Source organism: Geotrypetes seraphini, chromosome 7, assembly GCF_902459505.1.
Source record: "Geotrypetes seraphini chromosome 7, aGeoSer1.1, whole genome shotgun sequence".
In the NCBI taxonomy this organism is placed as follows: domain Eukaryota; kingdom Metazoa; phylum Chordata; class Amphibia; order Gymnophiona; family Dermophiidae; genus Geotrypetes; species Geotrypetes seraphini.
The window spans coordinates 18,569,209-18,591,891 of NC_047090.1; the positions used below are offsets into that span (position 1 = coordinate 18,569,209).

At 47.0% G+C, this 22,683-nt stretch overlaps 1 protein-coding gene across 10 annotated transcripts in view; it reads right to left on the reverse strand.

The window, feature by feature from the left end:
• ITFG2 (integrin alpha FG-GAP repeat containing 2) overlaps nucleotides 1-22,683 on the reverse strand; it is a 131,024-nt gene that overhangs the window by 79,509 nt on the left and 28,832 nt on the right. For all 10 annotated transcript variants that reach the window (XM_033951952.1, XM_033951949.1, XM_033951945.1 and 7 more), the window contains one exon: nucleotides 660-808. In XM_033951952.1, the coding sequence (XP_033807843.1) occupies nucleotides 660-808 (149 nt within the window). The remainder of the gene's footprint in view (nucleotides 1-659; nucleotides 809-22,683) is intronic.

Sequence of the window (22,683 nt, forward strand, 5' to 3'; positions counted from 1 at the left end):
GGAATAAAAAGAATAAAAACCAATTCTTTGGTAAGGCATTATTTTTTTTTTCTTGTTCGGTTTTGTTTTTAGCCCTGGAAGATCATGAACAGTTTCAGCAGGATAGATCAACAGCATGGGTCGAGCGAAAAGAAGGCCGAAAAGCCATCGACACTGTCGGCAAAGACGAAGGCTGCAAAACGCCTACAGGCTCCGAAATTGAAAATAAAGAAATTTACTTGAAATTGTCAAGGATTGAAAAGAAAAACAACTAACAAGAAAGAAATAAGGAAAAATACAAAGCGGAAATGCAAACTCGACTAGACAAAGTTTCAATACATATTCTTCACTCAGCGGAAAATGGAAAACTAGTGACCTCACAAGCTGGCGTTGCACAGGAAGGCACTCGTGCTTGCGTGGTGTGGGAAGTTAAAGCTTTGTAAAGCTTAAAAAGACAGTACACTGGGCTCCATGGATGATGTCACTAATATGTGAGAATATGCTGCCTTCTTGTCCAGGGGTAACAGAAGTTTTGCATTGGCTCAAATTAGAACATGTCCAGACAGCAAAGTACCAGAGCAAAGTCATTTGTCTGCTACTAATAACAGAGTTATACTTCAGACAATGAGCTATATTCTTTCTCTATAGATACAGACAAACCCAAACCCAATCTGTCTCACCTGCAGGCTGCTGATGGGACTTCATCCTCTGCTAAATATGGCTGGGTATGTTTCCAGGGGCACAGCAGGATTGCATAAGCACAGCCAGGCTGAGATACCATCAGCTCAGGAGTTCCATCAGGACTTGGATTCACAGACAAGCTGTCCACCTGGCTCAAGCCCAAAGGACAAAGACATGTGGTTATCCATTTAAAGTTACACACCTATATCCAGCTATTTAATTTTAATGCACAGACTGAATTACTCTCTCCCCTTCAATTTTGTAGCCATAACAAAAGATTAGGTTCTTACCTTTGCTAATCTTCTTTCTTGTAAATCCACACTTCATTCCGGGACTAGTAGGTTTTTTTCCCTCTAACTGCCAGGACTTTGTAGGAAGTCTCAATTTCAAAGACTTAAACCCCTCCCCCTCATATCTCATCACTGTGCCAGTACCTCAGTCAGTTGAAAAGCAGCCAGAAACATCTGTAGAGGATAAAAACAAGAGAGAGAGGAACGGGGAGAACTCTCCATCAAGTAAATCAATTCTGCTCATATCAACAAATGCAAAACAGCACCTATGAAAAATGAGAGAACAGGCTAGGAAACATTAGAAACCTGAAAGACAAAACAGTGCTATAAGAAGAGACAGCCTGCACTGTCAGACGGGGGTGCCTGAACCAGGGATACCCCCCTCCCCAAACTAAGGGCTAGATTCACTAACCTATTTTTCCTGGGCGATCCGTGGCTGATCCTAGCAGGCCTGACAAATTCAGCAATGTAAAAAATTAAAATGAGGGTGTTCGGAGGACCACCCTCATCTGGCTCACACGGATTACAAGTACGCGATCCTGTTCATGCACAGACCATCTGTAGATGGTCTGCGCATGCGTCAAGACCCCTCCGAGATGTGACTTTTTTATTATTATAATTTTTACTTTTTTGTGACCAGCAAGCTCGTGGTTTTAACCCACTTTAACCCACTTTTAAACCTGAAGATTAGCAAAGGGTCTGAACACCGTCAGCCACCCTTAGGGTATGCATAAATCAGGCACAAAGTAAAAATAGATCATACAATTGTCAGAATGGCCTTAAGTTCAAGTATGGCATACAACTGCATTCTTCTGGACTTTCTCTGCTTTAAAGATAGTCCTCTTCACCAGGGTTCAAATAAACCGAAATGCCATGAAAATAAATTCCAAAACAATGAAAGCAAAAACTGCATAAACATAGCAGGCAAGTAAAGTAGCAAACTTTGGAAATACAATCACAAGCTCCGCAGATAACCTTGCAGAGTAAAATGTTCAGTTTCCAGCTCTGACTCCGTTCAGAGCTCTGCCGTTCAATGGAGCTTATTAGCATCAGCTGAGCTTTTCAGCCAATGGAGCACAGCAGGGCTTTAAATAAGTTGTTAGTTTTACCGGGGCTTTATCACAATGGCTTCACAAGATAAGAGATACAGCTTACTTGGCAAACAAAACCTCTGGGCAGTCCCGGAGTAAAACGGAGAGGTTTTCCTTCTCCATGGACAAGCAGTCTAAGTCAGCCACACTTTGGTGATGTCATCTACATTCTCCCAATTTGGAATTGCTCTCCCAGAGCTCAGGTGAAGCTTTTGGGAGCCTTATCTGAGCATGTGCAGGTAGCCCTATATATATCTGTGCTGGCCCTCAATAATCCAGTTTAGTTCATCCGCCCTTCCCAACGGCCGGATCACAGCTCTCCACAAAAAAAAAAAAAAAAATTAGACAAAAAAACCAGAAGGAAAAGAATGGCAAAGGAAGCAGAAAGAAACACAGCAAAACCGGAATTTAAGAACTGCAAGAGAAAAATGAGCTCCACGGACCCCCACGAAGTGAGTGTCCGCTGCCTCGGAGAGGCTCACCTCATGGCCGCCTGCCCTAGTGCCTCAAGATGTCTCCAAGAGCTCATAGAAACCGCCTGCATATGCTCAAAAACCTGGGGGAAGACAAGCACAAGAAGGAGAAAAAATCCCCACCAGCAGCAGGGAAGACACCATCGGCACACCCGACGCCGGTAAAGACCCCCCCGGGAACCCAAACGGCAACTGCGGCAACCCTTGCTTACCTGCTGCCTAAAGAAGCCCAGAAACAATAGAGCAGACTGCTCTTAAAACTCTCCGGCTTCATGAAAGCCTCCCTGATGGCCGCCCCGCAGACCGGGCCAAGCACGGGAGTGCACACAGTGGCAGAAACGGCGGAGGGTCTCCAATCCCCTCCGCCGGCCATCTTAGAGGTACAGATCCAGGACGACACCATGCTGCCTGCAGCCCCAAGACTACAGTGGCCTCGACTTCATCTAAGGATGACATCAGCGTGCCGGGCTCCGCCTCCTACGTGCATTGGCTAGTTTTGAGTCACATGATCCAGGATTTTAAGTTATTAGCCTCCATTCCGCCGGTGTGTTCTCACTTCCGGCTCACTAACTATGGATTTAGCATTCCGCTAAGACAATATACTGCTCTGGTAAGCTTTGTGGCATTTTTTAAATTTTTAACATTGCTGGGTTCTTTAACTTTAAGCTAATATAATGCTTTGCTCTTTACAGCGTTCTCCTTCCCCGACCCTGATGAAATAATGAAACGCGTCGGTGGGGATTGAGCCAGACCCAGTTTATTAAGACAAAGCTAAGTAACAGCTACATTTGCTACTATTATATTATAATATTAAGCACAAGCACTTTATAACTTGAAAAAAAAGAAAAAAAAAGAAAATAATATATTGAATGAAAAATAGCATATTATAAAGGTTCCTATGAGGACAGCTACCATACGTTAAAATCGTGTGGCATTCTGAGGAACTCATGCGGTACGGCTTGTTTAAAGCTTATCACCCTGGTGGCTAGTTTAAGTTAAGTTTTATCCCAGGACAAGCAGGCAGCCTATTCTCACATATAGGTGATCTCCAAGCTAACCAGAATGGGATGGTGGGAGTGTTGGCAATTCAGGAGAATAAATTTTGTAATACTGTCTGGCCAAACTGGCCATCCTGTCTGGAGAAAACATCCAGACAATAGTGAGATGTGAAAGTATGAACCGAGGACCAAGTAGCAGTCTTGCAAATGTCCTCAATAGGTGTAGATCTGAGGAAAGCTACTGAAGCTGCCATTGCTCTGACTTTATGGGCTGTGACTCTACTGTGTAGGGGTAATCCAGCCTGGGCATAGCAAAATGAGATACAAGCAGCCATCAGGCTGGATCAAAAATTGGTTGAGTGAAAGATGACAGAACTCATTGATGACCTTCCGGAAAGCGGTAAAGACCCTCCTCTTCAACTAAAATTCAACCACAGTCTACGTCTCACCCCCCCCTTAAATACCCCTCCCCTCTACCTCTCTTCCCCATTCGAAACTTCTACTTAAATTGCTGTACAGTGCATTTTTAACCAGTACTTAAATTACTGTATTGTCCTTGTATTTAAACTACTGTATAGTCTTTGTATTGTCCAAATGTATTTAAAATACTATATAGTCTTTGTATTGTTCAAATGTACTCCACTGTGAATGTTTGCTTGTAGACCGTTCTGAGCTACTGTGAGGACGGGATAAAAATCTAAATAAGTAAATAAAATCCAGTTGGAGATGGAACGCTTAGAGATTGGATGTCCCAACTTGTTTGGATCGAAGGAGACAAAAAGTTGAGGAGCAGTTCTGTGTGATTTGGTGCATTCCAAATAGAAGGCCAAAGTATGTTTACAGTCCAGAGTATGAAGAGCTGATTCTCCAGGATGAGAATTAGACTTTGGAAAAAATACTGGAAGAACAATGGATTGGTTGAGATGAAATTCCGATACCACCTTAGGGAGGAATTTAGGATGAGTACGGAGGACCACCTTGTCATGATGGAAGACAGTGAAAGGTGGGTCAGTAACTAAAGCTTGCAGCTCACTGACTCTTCGAGCAGAAGTGAGGGCAATGAGAAACACCACTTTCCAAGTGAGATACTTCAGATGAGCCTTGACTATTGGTTCGAAAGGAGGCTTCATCAATTGAGCAAGAACAACATTGAGGTCCCAAACCACAGGAGGCGGTTTGAGAGGAGGTTTCACATTGAAAAGTCCTTTCATGAATCTGGAAACCACTGGATGAGTAGAGAGAGGTTTCCCATCAATAGGCTGATGGAAAGCTGCAATTGAATAGAGATGGACTCGGATTGATGTAGACTTGAGGCCAGAAGAGGATAAGTGCAAAAGATAATCCAAAACAGAAGATAAGGAGGAAAGTTGAGGCTCCTTATCATGAGAAAAACACCAGCTAGAAAATCTAGTCTATTTTTAGTGATAGCATTGTTTAGTGGTAGGTTTCCTAGAAGCCTCTAAAACGCCTCTTACAGATTGAGAAAACTGAAGAGGAGTCATTTTGAGAGGTACCAAGCTGTCAAGTGTAGAGACTGCAGGTTGGGATGAAGAAGAGATCCTTGACTCTGTGTGAGCAGAGACGGAAAAACTGGTAGAAGGTATGGCTCCCTGATGCTGAGTTGAAGTAAAAGGGAGTACCAAGGTTGTCTTGGACACTGACGAGCAATCAGAATCATGGTGGCATGATCGGTCTTCAACTTGACCAGAGTCTTGAGAATGAGAGGGAATGCATAGAGGAAGAGATTCGTCCATTCCAGAAGAAAAGCATCTGCCTCAAGGCGGTGAGGAGAGTATATCCTGGAGCAGAACAGAGGCAATTTGTAGTTGTGGGGAGCTGCAAAGAGGTCTATCTGAGGCGTTTCCCATTGAGAGAAAATGTGATGAAGAGACGAGGAATGGAGTGTCCATTCGTGAGGTTGCAGAAGACGACTCAAGTTGTCCGCCAAGCAATTCTTCGCCCTTTGTATATAGACAGCTTTGAGGAAGGTGTTGTGGCGGATTGCCCAGTCCCAAACCTTCAGAGCTTCTTGAGGACTACCTGGTTGTGAAGAAGATGTTGAAAAACGTGAAGAGCTTTGAGGATAGCTCTGAGTTCCAACAGATTGATATGATATCGACGATCCGTACTGGTTCAGTGGCCTTAAGTACGGAGACCATCAAGATGAGCGCCCCAAGCGTAGGTTGAAGAATCTGTCGTGAGGACCTTCTGATGGGGGGGGGGGGGGGGCGTTTGAAAAAGCAAGCCTCTGGAGAGATTGGAAGAGAGCATCCACCAACAGAGAGACTGCTTCAAGGAAGGAGTGACTTATGTGGCGAGAAAGAGGGTCGCAACCCTGCGTCCATTGAGATGCCAGGGTCCACTGAGGAATTCTGAGGTGAAGTCTGGCAAAAGGAGTCACGTGTACTGTGGAGGCCATGTGACCTAGGAGTACCATCATGTGTCTCGCTGAAATGGAAGAGCGGGAAGACGTTGTTGTGCCAGACTTTAAGAATAAATGGGATACCCATGTGGGATCCCTACGAGGGTCAAGATAAGGAAATTGGGTCATTAGGGCATAGACAGGGGATGGGTAAGCAGAGTGGGCAGACTTGATGGGCTGTAGCCCTTTTCTGCCGTCATCTTCTATGTTTCTATGAATGCTCTGAGTTGGATAGTATCCAGAACAGCTCTGATGAATTGTAGATTCTGTGAGGGCTGAAGTTGGGATTTGGGAAAGTTGATTTCGAATCCCAAACTTGGTAGGAACCAGGTAGTCAGTTGGGTTACTACAATAACCCCCTGAGATGTTGAATCTTTGATGAGCCAGTCATAGAGGTAGGGAAATACCTGAAGACCATAGTTCCTTAGAGCTGCTGCTACCACTACCAGGCACTTGGTGAACACTCTGGGAGAGGAAGCTAGGCCGAAGGGTAGCACTCTGTATTGATAATGCAGATTCCCCAACCGAAATCTTTAACCAAAAATTGGTTGAGAGCCCTGAGATCCAGAATGGGCCGCAGATCGACTGTCTTCTTCGGAACAAGGAAGTAACGGGAGTAAAACCCCCTGTTCTGCTGTTTCAAAGGAACTGGTTCGATGGCATGGAGACTAAGCAGAGCTTGAGCTTCCTGAAGAAGAAGAGCGGTCTGGGATGGGCTGGAAGGATACTCTCTTGGAGGAAGCTCTGGTGGAACCTGAGTGAAATGAAGACAATTACATCCGACCTCTGGGTGCTCACCATCATCAAGGAAGGATGATGGTGAGCACCCAGAGATCGGATGTAATTGTCGTCCATCGGTGGTAAAAATGATGGAGACGACCTCCTATAGGGGGGATAAGAATTCAGAGTCAGAATGGTGGAGGTTATGCTCTGTTTTAAACAGTCAAAAAGGCTGAGTAGCCTTAGGTGCAGCAGAAGGTTGAGAATTTTGTTGCTTCTGAGGCTGCTGTTTCTTAGGAGGAGGGCAATTGCAAGGAGCCGTCCTCGAAGCAAAACGCTTCTATAGGAGGAGGACGTGTAGGTTTGGCAGGAGCTGACTTCGGCTTAGGTCTGACAATGGAAGCAAAGGATTTTTCATGGTCAGACAATTTCTTGGTGGCTGCCTTGATAGATTCATCAAAGAGGTCATTGCCTGCACAAGGAATATTAGCCAAGTGGTCCTAAAGATTAGGATCCATGTCAATAGTACGAAGCCAGGCAAGACGGCGCATGGCTACAGAACAAGCAGCCGCTCTGGCAGACACTCAAAGGCATCATAAGATGACTGAAGGAGATGTAATCGGAGTTGTGATAGAGAAGCAATGACTTCTTGAAATTCAAAATGTTTTTGAGTATCCAAATAACTAAAAAATTTAGGCAAGAGTAATGAGGAACTCAAAATAGGTGGCAAAATGAAAATTATAATTAAGAACTTTAGAGGACATCATGGCATTTTGATAGATGCGACGTCCGAATTTGTCCATAGTTTTCCCTTCCCTTCCAGGAAGAACGGTGGCATAAACCTTGGATGGATGGGACCTCTTTAAAGATGACTCCACAAGCAGGGACTGGTGAGATAACTGTGAGTTATTGAAGCCTTTGCGGTGAACAGTTTTATACCTAGAGTCCAATTTGCCTTGAACAGCTGGAATGGTATAAGGAGTCTCCAGGCATCTGCCAAATGTCTGAGACAAAAAGCTTATGAAGAGGAAGCTTAAGTGACTCTTCTGGAGGTTGAGGAAGATGCATAACCTCAAAATACTCCTTAGAGTATTTGGAGTCAGTATCCAATTGAAGATCCAAGTCAATAGCCATCTGACGAAGAAAGGATGAAAAAGATAGCTGATCTGCCAATGCTTTGCCTCGAAAAGGACTCGAGGTTGTCGAGGCAGCCTGAGTCAAAGATGAGGCTTCGGCCGGAAAAAAAGGCATCAAAAGAATAAGGAGACTTGGATAAAGCAATCGAAACCGCTGCATCCTCGAGGTTTGGAAGGGGAGACCTCGATTGAGGAGTCGGCGGTCTCGTAGAAGTAGGAGTAGATCATGGCTTGGTTGAAGAAGGACGTTCTTTAGAAGAATAACTATGTCTGGAAGTATGCCTCGATGAAAGCCTCGATCGTTGATGAGAACGATGCTTGGAAGCAGATCTCAAAGATCGAGGAGACTTCGCCTCGGAGAGTGAAGCAGCCGATGCTACCAACGAATGGATAGGACTGGAGGCTGTGGTTCCTCTGAAAAATTGGAGCCAACACACACAGCCTCTGTCTCACAGAGTCACAATGGACCAGAAAATCTGCCACAACCTCAAGTGGTGGACACAACAGCGGAATTTGCTCAAGGGCAAGCCTTTCCAGCAGCCACAACAACACCAACTGACACTCACCAAAGATGCCTCAAAGCAGGGGTGGGGAGCCCACCTCCTCCATCTGAGAACCAAGGGCCCCTGGTCCCCATCCAAGGCCAAACACCACATCAACCTGCTGGAACTCGGGGCAATTGGGAATGCCCTGCAAGCCTTTGCCCCCCTGGATCTCCAACAAGACCTTACTGATCCAGACAGACAACCAGGTGGCAATGTTCTATATCAACAAGCAGGGAGGCATGGGCTCACTCACCCTCTGCAGGGAGGCCCACAAAATCTGGACATTTGCTTTATCAACCAATACTCTCATCCAGGCCACCTACCTCCCGGGCCAGAACAACGCCCTGGTGGACAGCCTCAGCAGAAAGCTGGACCCCCACAAATGGTCCCTCCACCCAGAGGTAGCCCAGGATCTCTTCCACAAGTGGGGCCTCCCAACAAGGGACCTCTTCGCAGCAGAGGACAACAGGAAGTGCCCTCAATCTGCTCCAAAAGACCGGCACAATACAGCCAAACCAGGGACGCTTTCTCCATACATTGGGGGGAAACACCTGCTCTACCCCTTTCCCCCCATACCATTCATCCAGAGTGCTCCAGAAGATCAGGCAAGAGGCAGCCACAGTTATATTCATTGCACCCTGCTGGCCAAGACAAGTGTGGTTCTCCTTCCTACATCGGCTGGCGGCATGGCCGCCAATCAGCCGACCACTGCGACCGGACCTCATCACCCATGACCAGGGACAAACTCTACATCCCAGATTGAAAACACTAGCACTGACAGGATGGATGTTGAAAGGCATGGGGTGACTGAGGTACTACTAGCAGCCAGACGTCCGTCAACTAGAAAATCATACAGGCTCAAGTGGAAAAGATTCCACATATGGTGTGACTCAAAAGGAGAAGACCCATTCACCTGCCAGGTCCCAGCAGTACTCCAATACTTACTTAACCTATCCACGACAGGCCTCAGAACATCCTCCATAAGGGTCCACTTGAGTGCTATATCAGCTTTCCACAACCGCATTGAGGACAGAACCCTAGCCACACACCCACTAGTGTCCAAGTTCATGAAAAGGCTTACAAACCTGCACCCCCCAGTACGCCGCCCACCGCCAGCGTGTGACCTGGCCATCATCCTCCGCAGGTTAACAGCGCACCCCTTCGAGCCATTGGAGGAGGTGCCAATCAAATTTTTCACCTGGAAAGTAGCTTTTCTCATTGCCATCACATCAGCAAGACGCATCAGCGAGCTTCAGGCCCTGGTGACATACCCACCATACACACAGATCCTTCATGATCACACAGTGCTGAGAACTCACCCAAAGTTCCTACCTTTTCACATAAACCAATTGATAGTGCTCCTTTCCTTCTGTCCGGGACCACATACCAACAGCCCGAAACAACTCCTACAAACCTTGGACTGCACCCGTGCCCTTTGCCTATACATTCAACGAACACAACCCTGGCAAAAAGCAGTACAACTATTCGTCTCCCTTGACCCCTACAAGCCAGGTACACCAGTGGGGAAACACACTATATCCAATTGGATCTCAAACTGCATTGCCTCATGCTATGAGCAAGAAGGAGTGTCCCTCGAGGGAAAGACCACAGCACACCAGCTTAGAGCCATGGCCGCAACATTGGCAAACCTCAGCAACATGCCACTTCAGGACATTTGCAGAGCAGCTACATGGTCTACCCCACACACCTTCACCAGACACTATTACCTGGATCACCTGCTGCAGTCCTCCAATGACTTTGGTCTCAACATACTACGAATGGCACCAATACCTGGACTAGCTGAACAGGACTATTAGTCTGAATCAGATAGAAGAGATTGTTAGACAGTTTATATTCTGCCCTGTTGGCACAATTTGCACAGTCTTACAAAACAAAAAACAACTTGTTAATCACCATGTTGGTGATATGTTCGCTATCTGCTACTGATATATATGCTCTACCATGTTGGTAGATTTAAAAAGAGGGTCGGTCCAGTTCTAAGGACCAACAGAATAAAGTTTCTAACAGTTGCAACGCATAACCTCTGACTGGTCTCAGTAATTTGGGGTTTCTGTCTCTATCCCTCACCAAGATATTTGTACAGCCTCACCCTACCTCAGCAAGTTAACGGGGACGCAGAGGGGATCATCCACGCAGGGGGCCCTATCCTTTTACAACCTTTGCACCCCGCAGCTGGAGAGTCATCAAAGTGTGACTGACTTAGACTGCTTGTCCATGGAGAAAGCAAAGTTACTTACCTGTAACGGGAGTTCTCCATGGACAGCAGAATAAGTCAGCCACACAGACCCTCCCTCCTCCCCTATGGGTGACGCTGCAATATGACTCAAGCTAAGGGAATCACTGGATTGGTGAGGGCCAGCAGAGGTATATATAGGGCTACCTGCACATGCTCATATGAGGCTCCCAAAAGCCTCACCTGAGCCCTGGAAGAGCAATTCAGAATTGGGAGAACGTAGATGACATCACCAAAGTGTGGCTGATTTATCCTGCTGTCCACGGAGAACTCCCATTACAGGTAAGTAACTTCGCTTTCTCTCCCTAATCAGTGACACCTGTTCTCTGGTTACAGAGAGCCTGCACACAAACGCAGCTAGATGAGACAGTTTCCTTGCTTCCCTTCATCTTATGGACTAACCTCCATTCCCTCTGGGTTACAGTTGGCATCTAGAAGCAATTCAGTTGTGTCCACTGCCTAAGCTCTTGCCAGGTTCTCAGTAGCTGGGCTCAAGCTAGGAAAGTCCTCTGCCATATCCACGTCCTCACTGCTGTGGGGCCGAGGAGAGACACTCCTGCTTGCTCTGCTGCTCGTGCCTTTCTGTTTCTCTGTCCTCTGTGCCTCCATCCCTGCCTTCTCCGGTCGTCCCTCTGTGATTCAGAGCTCTGCTTTTACATGTGTCATAGCCCCACCCCTCTCTCCTAGGAACAGGGGGGTTGGGCTGGAAATCCCTAGGGAAATAACTCTGGTTTCTCCTAGACTGAAAATGTGAATACCTTGCAGGACCTAACAGGCTTTCTGATGTATCTATTCTGGTATGGCACACTCTGCTGGATATTCCTAGGCTCATACCCTTCCTGCTCTACCTCACTGTCAGCCATTTCTATATCCTTACTTTTAATCTGGTCAGCTCTCCTGACCAGGGACAGTGCTCTGCTTTTATCCATTACAGGAACAAAGCTGAGCCTCCACGCTCAGAGGGGTTCCTCATGCCCCCCTGCCGGTTGACGTAAGTCACTCCCGTGGCATTGTCCGTGAAGACAACGACTCAATGACTGAGATGACTCCTGAAGCAAAGAGCCGCCAGCTGAATCGCCTGAAGTTCCAGGCAATTGAATGACCACTAGCGCTGAAGGCGCCCACTGGCCCTGATCAGGGACGGTCATATACATCACTCTGAGATCCAAAGGAGTCGCAACCACTATGCAAGGCTGTTCCACTCCACAGTCGTTCAGGGCAGGGGTGCAGGCAGGGGTGCATGTAATGGGTCCCGCTGGGGATTCCAGCATGAAAGCAGAGCATTCTGCAGCAGATGCAGATGGGCTCTGGCCCAAGAGATCACATCGATCATTGCCACCATGGTCCCCAGAACCTGCAGGTACTAGCATGCCTTCAGAACCAGAGTGGCTAGAAAGTCCCCGACAACCTGTCGAAGTTTCTCCTGATGGGAGACAGGCAGGAACAATTTGTTCTGTCTCGTGTGAAACCAAACTCCCAGGTATTCCAAATCCTGTGTCAGTTCGAGGTAACTCTTCCTGAAGTTGATCACCCAGCCCAGGCGCATCAGCAACTGCACCACCTGTTGAACTGCCTGACGCCCCCTCGGACAGCGAGGGAGCGCTGATGAACCAGTTATCCAGATACGGGTAAAATAGGACACCCAGGGTGTGAAGATGGACTGCCACTACCACCATCACTTTGTCGCCAATCCAAAGGGCATCACCACAAACTGAAAGTGTTGCCCCAAGATACTTCTAGTGATCCAGGAAAATGGGAATGTGGAGATACAACTGTCAGATCTAGGGGAGATCTAGGGAGGCTAGAAACACTCCCTGTGCCAGATGCTATCACTGAGCACACCGTCTCCATGTGGAAGCGATGCACTTTTAGCGCTGCCTTAACCATCTTGAGGTCCAGAATCGGTCTCCAATCATCAGATCCTTTCTTGGAACGATGAAGTATATAGACTATCTCCCAGAGCCCGAGTCTTGCTCTGGAACGAGTTCTATGGCCGCAATATCCAGAAGCCTGAGGACAGTGGCCTGCACCTGAAGCACCTTCTCAGGGCAGTCCGCAGGAAAATTCAGAAAATACTCTGTCAGAGGACAGAGAAACTCTAGCTTGTAGCCATCCCTGAGAACCTCCAAGACCCAGTGGTTGGAGGTAATTGCTTGTCATTTTGCCAGAAAGGCTGACACAACCACTCCCCTATTCGGGGGATGGGGGAAGAGACACCGGCCTGGCATCAGAACTGTTTCTTTGCTGGAGCTGACGGTTAACTTGCCATGGATTGCTAGCATCAGGATACACCAAAGCATGGTCTGGCAGATGAAGAGGACTGCTGTCCCGTGGACAGACCCAAGTATGGACGAGAGCGCCTAAAGGGATGAAAATTAGAATGCCCTGAACCCCTAGAAGGGTGGGATCTATTCAGAGGCAGTGACTTAAGCCTGCGATCCTGCACACGGGCCATAAGTAGATACCAAGATCCAGACCCTGGCCGAACAGCAGCTGTCCCTTAAGGGGCAACTGGATGAAGATCGCTTTACAAGAATCGCCAGACCACTGCTAGATCCAGAGCATTTTGCGAGCCAAAAAAGAATAGGCAGAAAGCTTAATAAAGACTTCCAAACTGTCATGCAAGGCACAAGCCATATAATCCAAGTCACGAAGCATCACAGTGTCAGGATCATGCTGCGGCTTTAAATGGCCTGCCCAAGTCATGAAGAGGCCGATGCCACCTGAACACCAGTGGCTGCCAAATCAAACAGATGCTTTAGGACAAAATCCACACTGGGGACAGAAGTGCACTTTAATGCTTGGAGAGATTCAGAGATCAAATCCAAAATAAGCGCGTGCTTGAAAAATCTGCGCAGTGGGATCTTCCCCCAAATCAGGGGCTCCACAGTGATCAGGATCCTGGAGAACTGCCATATTTGTCACAACTGCAGCACCTTCCTGCAACAGCAGAGGTATAGAAAGCGAATCTGGTGCAACTCCAGGCACTACCTGTGTACCTGCCGGCAACCCCTAGGGGAGGTAAGAGAAAAGACCTGGACAACAGTCAAAGGGGTCCTTGTGCCCAGCACAGAAGCCAGCGGAAGAGGGATAGGCAGAGACTTTAAAAAAAAAAAAAAATTAAAAAAAATACATTTCCGATTATATGAACAAAATCCAGGGAAAGCCCTGTGCTCCAGTTGGTGACAGTTTGTTGGATTTACCAGGTTTATTCCCTGAGCCTTGCTTGCGTTTCACTGTAGCGTTGCCTGCACATTCTCCAGGGTCCCCCGATCAGTGGGTTGCCTCCCACCACAGACACAGCCGCTCTTCATCACTGCCGCCCTCCACCGCTGCAGCCATGCTCTCTAAATGTTGAAAACTTGGACAAATGAGGGCAAATTGGAAAACCGCCCAGATGCCTCCAAAAGGACATGTTTGGGAAAACCCAGACATCTGGTAACCTTACTCCTACAGCCTGGCTTATAGGAAGGAAGACTGATGTACTGAGGCATTGGCAAAGTGATGAGAAATGAGGGGGGAGGGGTTGAAGTCTCTGAAATTCTGAGGCTTCCTACAAAGTCCTGGCAGGTAAAGGGAAATAACCCACTGGTCCCAGAATAAAGTGGGATTGTACAAGAATCCATCTTGCTGCAGGATGTATGCATGCATGCACGCCTTTCTCTGATCATTTTGGGGGCAATTTTGTAATTGAAAGCATGCACAAATAGTATGCCTACATTAATTTGGCAAGTACTGACAAGTACTGACAAATTTTCAAAATGAAATACTTGCATACTTCTGTTTTGAAATCTACCTAAAGAATACTGCCCTAGAGGTAACTTCAGCAGAGACCTACTTCTATTTAACTCTCTCTCTCAGCAGGTTAAAAAAAACAAACATGGGGTCGGAAGTGACGTCATCCCGGTGAATGGCTGCCTAAACCGTGAGCTCCGACGGGGCTGCAGTGAATAGTGGGGATCAAAGCTTCCAGTGCAGAGCCATTCCAGCCATTTGAGAGATTCTATGTTGGCCTGGTAATGGCGACTCGGAAAAAGTTGGAGAACATAAGAACATAAGCAGTGCCTCTGCCGGGTCAGATCACAGATCCATCCTGCCCAGCAGTCCGCTCCCGCGGTGGCCAAAAACAGGTCAAGGCCTGTCTGAATCATCAGAAGGGGCTCCCCTGCCACCTTGGTTTCCCATTTAAGTTCTGCCCTCCTATCGAAGTCCTAGCCCTCCGGTCTTGCACATGCACGACCAGGTTGGTTTACTCAGTACCCCACGATCCCTCTATCCCTCAGGAATCCATCCAATCCCTGCTTGAATCCCTGTACCGTACTCTGCCTGATCACTTCCTCCGGTAGCGCATTCCAAGTGTCCACGACCCTTTGGGTGAAAAAAAACTTCCTTGCATTTGTTTTGAACCTGTCTCCCTTCAGTTTCTCAGAATGCCCCCTCGTATTTGCTGTCCCCTTCAGTCTGAAGAATCTGTCCCTATCCACCCTCTCTATGCCCCTCATGATCTTGAAGGTCTCTATCATATCTCCCCTGAGTCTCCTTTTCTCCAGAGAGAAGAGCCCCAGCCTATCCAGCCTCTCGGCGTATGAGCAGTGTTCCAGCCCTTTTACCATTTTTGTTGCTCTCCTTTGGACTCTCAAGTACCGCCATGTCCTTCTTGAGGTGCGGCGACCAATACTGAACGCAGTATTCCAGATGTGGACGCACCATCGCTCGATACAATGGCATGATGACTATAAATACTTTGGCGAAGGAGGGGAGAAATCAGTGATCGACGTGCTGGGTGGTGCTCTGGAGAAAACAAAGATGGCTGCGGGACCCTCGACTCAATTGGAGTCGGAGGACGAAGGAATCTCGGCGCACCAGTTGGAGATCGGTGAGGGAGGCTCAAAAAACCATGCAGATGTGGTTTAGAGAGTTGAAGGAGGAGATGGTGGGAATGCGTATTGATGTTAAGATAGCTTTAGCAGAGCTTCGCTCGGATGTGGGCGAACTTGGGGCTCGAGTTTCCGCGTCTGAAGACCACGTGGAGGTGTTATCCACCTCAGCGTTGGGACTCAAAGAATTTGCTGATCGCATCTCTATGGAGTTGCAGGACTTGCAAGCACAGATGGAGGATCTCGAGAACAGATCTCACCGCTGCAACTTGAGATTTAAAGGCATTCCGGAGGGGGAGGCTTATCGTGACTGCAGGCTGGTGGTGCGGGAGCTTTGCTTACTATAATATCTTTGGTTCCCTGATGGAGTGGCAGTGCCCGATGAGATCAAGCTACAGTGTGCACATCGTAGCCTGGGACCCGCTACAGGTCAGGGAACCAAAGATATTATAGCCTCTTTTAGTGATTATGCCCTGAAGGAGCATGTTCTGCAGGCGGCCGCCCAGTTTTCGCTGGAAGGATTTGGCTGTGGAAGTGTTTCAGGACCTGGCATGGTTTACGCTGTAGAAACACAAGCCCTTTAAAGAAGTTACTCAGGCCTTGTGCACTGGTGGATATAAATATCGCTGGCTTTTCCCCTTTGGTGTTTGGCGGACTGTCAACAGGAGATCTAATCGTGTGAGTACAGTGGCAGAAGTATGGTCAGCAATGCGTGAGCTGGGCTGTGTGAATCTTCCCGAATCAGTGCCTATTTTGGAGCGGCGGCTACTTCTGAGCAGCGTGGGACATGGACCACAGTGTTGAGATCGGGAAAGAGAACCGCCAAAACTGCTACCTGAGGCTTTTGCAGTGTATCTCTGTTGAGCTTGCTGGGACAGTTGTGGGCCAGAGTATCGCTGGGCAGTGTGATGACTCTGGTTTCTATACTTTGTATATGTCTTGGGAGTTTAAGATGTTTGCTTGTTTCCTACTTGCACCGGCTGGATGGTGTTTGGCCACTGGATGGTACTTTGTTTTGAGTTCTGGGGTTTTTACTATTTTTTCCAGTATTGGATGGAGTTGGGGGTCATGCCTTTTTCCCCTTTCCTGTTACACTGGTGGGTTGAGGGCGGGGGATGTGCTGAGTTTTGGGACTTGGAGGGGTGTTTTCTGTTGGGGGATCCTTGGTGAAGGTGGAGTTGCTACATATTTCTTCTTTTTATGTTATAGAGTTTGGGGAAGCGGGGAGTTTGGGGTAGTCACCTAAGGAGGCTTTCACTTTCTATTGACTGGCTGATCCTGACAAGTGGGGATCAGCACTCTGTAGGGGGGGAGGTGGGAGGGGGATTGTCAGGGTGGGAGGGATGGTAAACTTCTTTCTATTGGGTCTTGGAATGTTAATGGGATGAATAGTCCAGGTAAACAGAGCATAGTATATCATTAGCTGGTCAGAATGCAGTGGGATATTTATTTGCTTCAGGAGACTCACCTGAGGCCAAGGGATGTGGGGAGTTTTACAATCGCCTTCTTTTGAGCAAGTCTGGACACATTAAAGTGGGAAGGCTTCTAAAAAGGTGGGAGGGCTAGCAATTCTTGTTCGTAAGGGATTAGGCTTGGTGGTGCAGTAGGTGTATTGGGATCCCTTAGGGAGGTGTCTGGCACTTCAGGGTACTTTGCAGGGACGCTCTATTACTGTCATTAACATTTATGGGCCAAATGAGGTCAAGCAGCATTCTATAACTCTCTCAAAGATGATTTGGTGAGTTTTGTGATGGGATCAGTATACTTAGGGGGGATTTTAATGTTACTCCAGATGTGTAGTTGGATCATTCCCAGGGGGTGAACTCGGGTACCTTCTCGAGCCCATCGTTGGGCCTTGCTTGCATTGATGGCCTCCCTGGGCTTGGTCGACTGCTGGCATCTGCTGCACCCATCACAATGGACTTATACCCATTATTCCCATGCTCATCGCTCCTATGCCCGAATCGATGGACTTTGGACTCATCGCAATCAGTGGGGAGGGATTCGGACGGCAGAGATAGGCCCCATACAAGTTTCTGACCACGCACCAGTTTGGGTGGAATGTGCGGGTTATTGGGATGCCAGGGGCTCCCGCAATTTCTGGAGGCTCAATGAGTCATTACTAAAGAATGCCGAAGTGCTGCAGGAGGTGGGGGAGGCTATTGAGCAGTATCTACAGTATAATGATAGTGCTACAGTTAGTGATTCCATTTTGTGGGATGCTCTCAAAGTGGTTATTCAAGGAGTCTTTATTAAGTGCGGGGCTCGCCTTAAACGATTGAGAGGGCAACGTGCTTTATCCCTTAGAGAGCGCTTATTGAGTCTGGGTAATTCGTATCAGAGGCATCAGGACCCTTTGGTGTATGAGCAGTTCCTGAAGGTGCTCCTGTAGGTGCAGAGCTTTCCGTTTTACAGATGGAAGAAATAGATTTTTACAGACTGAGACTTTGCCTGTCCATATATGAATATAACAACAACAAGGTCGGTTCACGGTTGGCCTGGTTTATTAAATTGCGGCAAGCTAGGGCGACCATTATGCGTATAAAAGATACGGGGGTGGGGGGGTTGAACATTGCACTGATGGGTCCATTAGGAAAATGTTTCTTTCCTTTTATACCAAATTGTATGGGAACGTAGACGGGGTACATTCCGAGTCCATTACTGCCTATCTGAATAAGGTGACTCTCCCTCGGTTGAAGGACTCAGACATGGAATATCTCAATGAGCCCATTACCTTGGCGGAGGTCGTGGGGGTTATTACTAGCTTGAAAGCCGGGTCTGGATAGGTACTATAACTCTTTTTACAAACGGTATCGTGATGTATTGGCCCCCCTGCTGGTTCGGGTTGCTAATGGAGTATGTGCGAGTTTTCCTTTACCTCTGTCCATGGGAGAGGCAGGTATTTCGGTGCTGCTTAAACCTGGGAGGGATCCTACAGGGTGTGGAGCGTATCGCCCAATTTCACTTTTAAACACCGATGCAAAAATTTTGGCGAATGTCTTATCTCTCCGTTTGGGGAGGATCTTGCCCAAATTAGTGCATATGGATCAGTCGGGCTTCATCCAGTGGCACAGCGGACCCTGGATAAGGTTGCTCTCCTAACCATAGATGCTGAAAAGGCTTTTGATCAAATTGGATGGGAATTTTTATGGCAGGTGATGGAGAGGATGGGGTTGGGTGCTTCCTTTTTTGCCTGGGTACAGGAATTCTATCAGGCCCCCTGGGCCACTATTCGTGTTAATGGGGGATATATGGAATTTTTTCCTATTGCATGGGGCACCCACCAGGGTTGTCCTCTATCCTCCCTTTTGTTCGCTCTTTCGATGGAGCCCCTGGCTGTTCATATTAGGGAGCATTTACATCTGCGAGGGGTTTGGGTTGGAGATCAGGAATATCGCATTACATTATTTGCTGATGATGTGCTCTTGTATGTGCACGATCCGGAGATTTCCCTCCCTATCTTGATGGAACTTTTTACGGAGTATGGTGCAGTGTCTGGGTTTACTGTTAATAAGGAAAAATCTGAGTTGTTGGGAGTCACTGACTGCGGAAGATGTTACTCGATTATCTAAGATGTTTCCATTCTGGTGGGCATTGGGGGCAATTAAGTATTTGGGAATATGTATTTCAAGCAACCTTCCTCAGTTGTATACTTTGAATTATGCTCATATTATTCAGCAGATTCAGGGTGACCTTCAGCGGTGGCATGTGGACTCTTTGATTTAAGTTTACTGTGGGGGGAGGGGAAAGTAGGGGGGGGACTGTTTTTGGATAGATGACTTCCTGAAGGAACAACAGGGGGTTGTCAATTGTGGCGTGTTTCAGACTGGTGCATATGGGTGGAAGGTATGGAGTGCAGCTTGGAGAGGATATCCATTTTTCTGTTTACAGTTGCATTTTGTACTTGTTGAGGGGGACACTTCTTATGTTATGGTGGTGTATATTGCATTGGTGTGTGTGCAGATATCCAATTTTGCTGTTTGTACTTTTCAAAATTCTAATAAAATATTTCAAATTAAAAAAAAAAAAAAAGAAAGAAAAAAGATATTTCATTGTATTTTTAGGATGCAGAACAGGAGTCACCTCATAAGTCAAACACAACAGAATGAACAATGGAGATGTCCATGACTCATTGTGCTTTTGAAATGAATAAAAGAGCTCTGTGAAACGCACAAGCTTACCACTCGTTTGGACATCTCCACTGTTCATCCCATTGTATTTTTATGACCATCGATAACATCAATTTACAATATGTTATTTCAATGTTCTAATCATGCTTATTAGGTGTTCCATTGGTGTTAGACTCACATATACGTAGTATCTTGTCTATGTTATGTGAATGGCCTAATGCAGTGGTCTCCAAACTTTGTCATGTAAAGGGCCGCAGTGTGAATATGACAAAGCTTTGATGGCCACCAAAAGATTTGTAGCTTATACATACTACTAATTTTGTAATCTGCCTCGACTTGTTTGTTCAGACTGGGTATTAAACATTAAAAATTTATACTAATATTAATTTTACAACACTTCAAGGATATATTTTAAAAACTCACTTCATTTGATTGGTCAACAGTGGCAAGTTTCATCAATGAAACATCTGAGTAACACACTTAGGGCTCCTCTTACAAAGCCACGGTAAATGGGAGCCCGAGACCCCCGTGTCGATGGGCGGAATATAACACGGGGCTGGTAGAGCCCTCGTGTCACCCTTGGCTGGGGTTAGAGGCGGTGGGGGGGGGGGGAAGTAAGTGGGGAAGGATTGGGTGGGGGCCTGTCAGTTGAGGAAATTTAAAAAGATTGGTGGAAGGGCGCGGGGGCGAGGTCATAAAGCTGGGACCGCGAAGGACTCAGCTCCTTCTGAGGTCTTCAAGGACGGCTTTTCCCACCCGCCCGCCCGTTGCTTGGGGGCATATGTTGGTAGCTCGGGGGCGGATCTCCAGAGCTACTGGGTCATGGGGCTCATCAGGGGATGAGTGTTGAGATGACGGGGAGCCGTGCCCGGTGGGTCAGGTGACCCAGAAAAGGGGCATCAGGGACACGCTACCCCTCTGACTCTTGCTGTGGTGGCTGGGTCGAGGAAATAAAACTAATTCATTTGGTAGCTCGGGAGGAGCTCTTTATATGATGTTAATAATGTTAATGAAGTTAAGATATGTTTTATGTGTATGGTTCAATAAACTGAGCTGTGGCTAATTTTTACCAAAATAAAAAAAAAAACAAAAACACCCCACATATATTCATAAAACATTACATAAAAATATAAAAAAAGTAAAGTCAAAACCCAACCCTATCTAAAAATCTACCACCTAAAAATCTCTTCTCTCACTTCCCCCCACCCTCTCCTTTTACCTTATGCGTTTTTCTCCTTAGGGAGGGGTCTATCACAGAATAAGCTCTAGCCCAAGTAGAAACTAGTCTTGCTTCTCTCACCAAAGGAACTCTCATTAACTGAAAATCCTCTGGCTTTAAATGAATGCACAGGTACACAATATTCTACCATCTCCTGCACATATCTTGGGGCAAGCCTACAAGCAATCCTAAATATTAACACCAGATTCTTAAATATTACCCTTTATAATAGGTAACCAATGAAGTTCTTATACAGTATATATGTAGAAATAAAGTATGTTCCAAAATATTCCAAAATCAAACCTGCCAGAGCATTCTATACTAACTGCAAAGCTCTAAAGCTTTAATAGATGAGATCAGCAAGCCCACAAAAAAAAATCTAATACAGTGGTACCTTGGATTACGAGCATAATCCGTTCCAGGAGCATGCTCGTAATCCAAAATGCTTGTTTATCAAAGCGAGTTTCCCCATAGGAAATAATGGAAACTCGCTTTGATACGTTCCCACCCCCCCACCCCCCCCCCGAGGCCAGGGCGCTGCTCCCCCCCGCTCGCAAAGTCCGTCCCCCCCCCCGCGTGATCCGGCACCCCCCGTAAGAACAGGCACCCCCAACCCGACCAACTTTAACTCACCCCCCCCCCCCGTCTGGCACCGGCACGAGAACCTCTCCCTCCCGCTCGCAAAGGCCCCCCCCCACGAGAACAGGAACCCCCCGCCCGACCAACTTTAACTCACCCCCCCTTTGGCACCGGCACGCAGCCCACAAGTGCCGGTGCCGCTTGAAGATCTTCTTCTTCCCAGTCTCTGCCGGCTTTGAGCATGCATCTGCGCATGCTCAAGCCCTTCTAATTCTCGGCGAGAGGGAGAATTAGAAGGGCTTGAGCATGCGCAGATGCATGCTCAAAGCCGGCAGAGACTGGGAAGAAGATCTTCAAGCGGCACCGGCACTTGTGGGCTGCGTGCTGGTGCCAAAGGGGGGGTGAGTTAAAGTTGGGCGGGCGGGGGGTTCCTGTTCTCGCGAGGGGGGTGCCGATTTGAGCGGGAGGGGGCCCTTTGCGAGCGGGGGGGAGCGATGCCGGTTATCGGGGGGTGCTCGCAAATCGAGTCAACACTCGGTTTGCGAGACACGTTTTGTGAGAATGTTTTGCTCGTCTTGCAAAACACTCGCAAACCGAGGTTTGTCTGTAGTCCAAACTTGATTTGAAAAAAAAAGTCTTCCCAAAGCTGATCCAAAATCCCTTTTTGATAAATACAATTTACACAAAAGATGCAAATTTGGAACCCAAGCACAGTAACGGGTAGAGCTTTGGATTCTTGCCCAGAAACAGCTAAGAAGAAAAAATTTAAATTGAATCAGGTTTGGCAGACTCGATGGTCCATTCAGGTCTTTATCTGCCGTCATTTACTATGTTACTATGTAAAATTTAAAAAATTGCAGCACATGCAATTAACTCAATGTGAGTTTTCAATGATAAATAAGAGTCAAGCGTAAACCCCAAGGTCCCCTTTTACAAAGCTGCAGTAATAATAATAATAGTGATGCTGCCATGGAAAATGCACTGAAGTCCATAGGAATTGAAATGGGCTTCTGTGCATTTACCATGGCAGCATTGCTATTGTAGCTTTGTACAATTGGCCATAAGCTACATAATTCCTGAGTCCATTTCCAATCCTGTCCTAAACATAGTCCATACAACTCTTTAAAATGAGGCAAAGAAACTTCCTGAATTGTCATAGATTACATTAGAGCAGAAATAGCACAAAACCACAGGATACAAGATGAGATGGGGAGGTGGTGTTTTTCCAGTTTTTATTCACCAAACATCTTTTTTTCCCCATCAGGGAGAGTTAAAAGGCTAAAATTGGA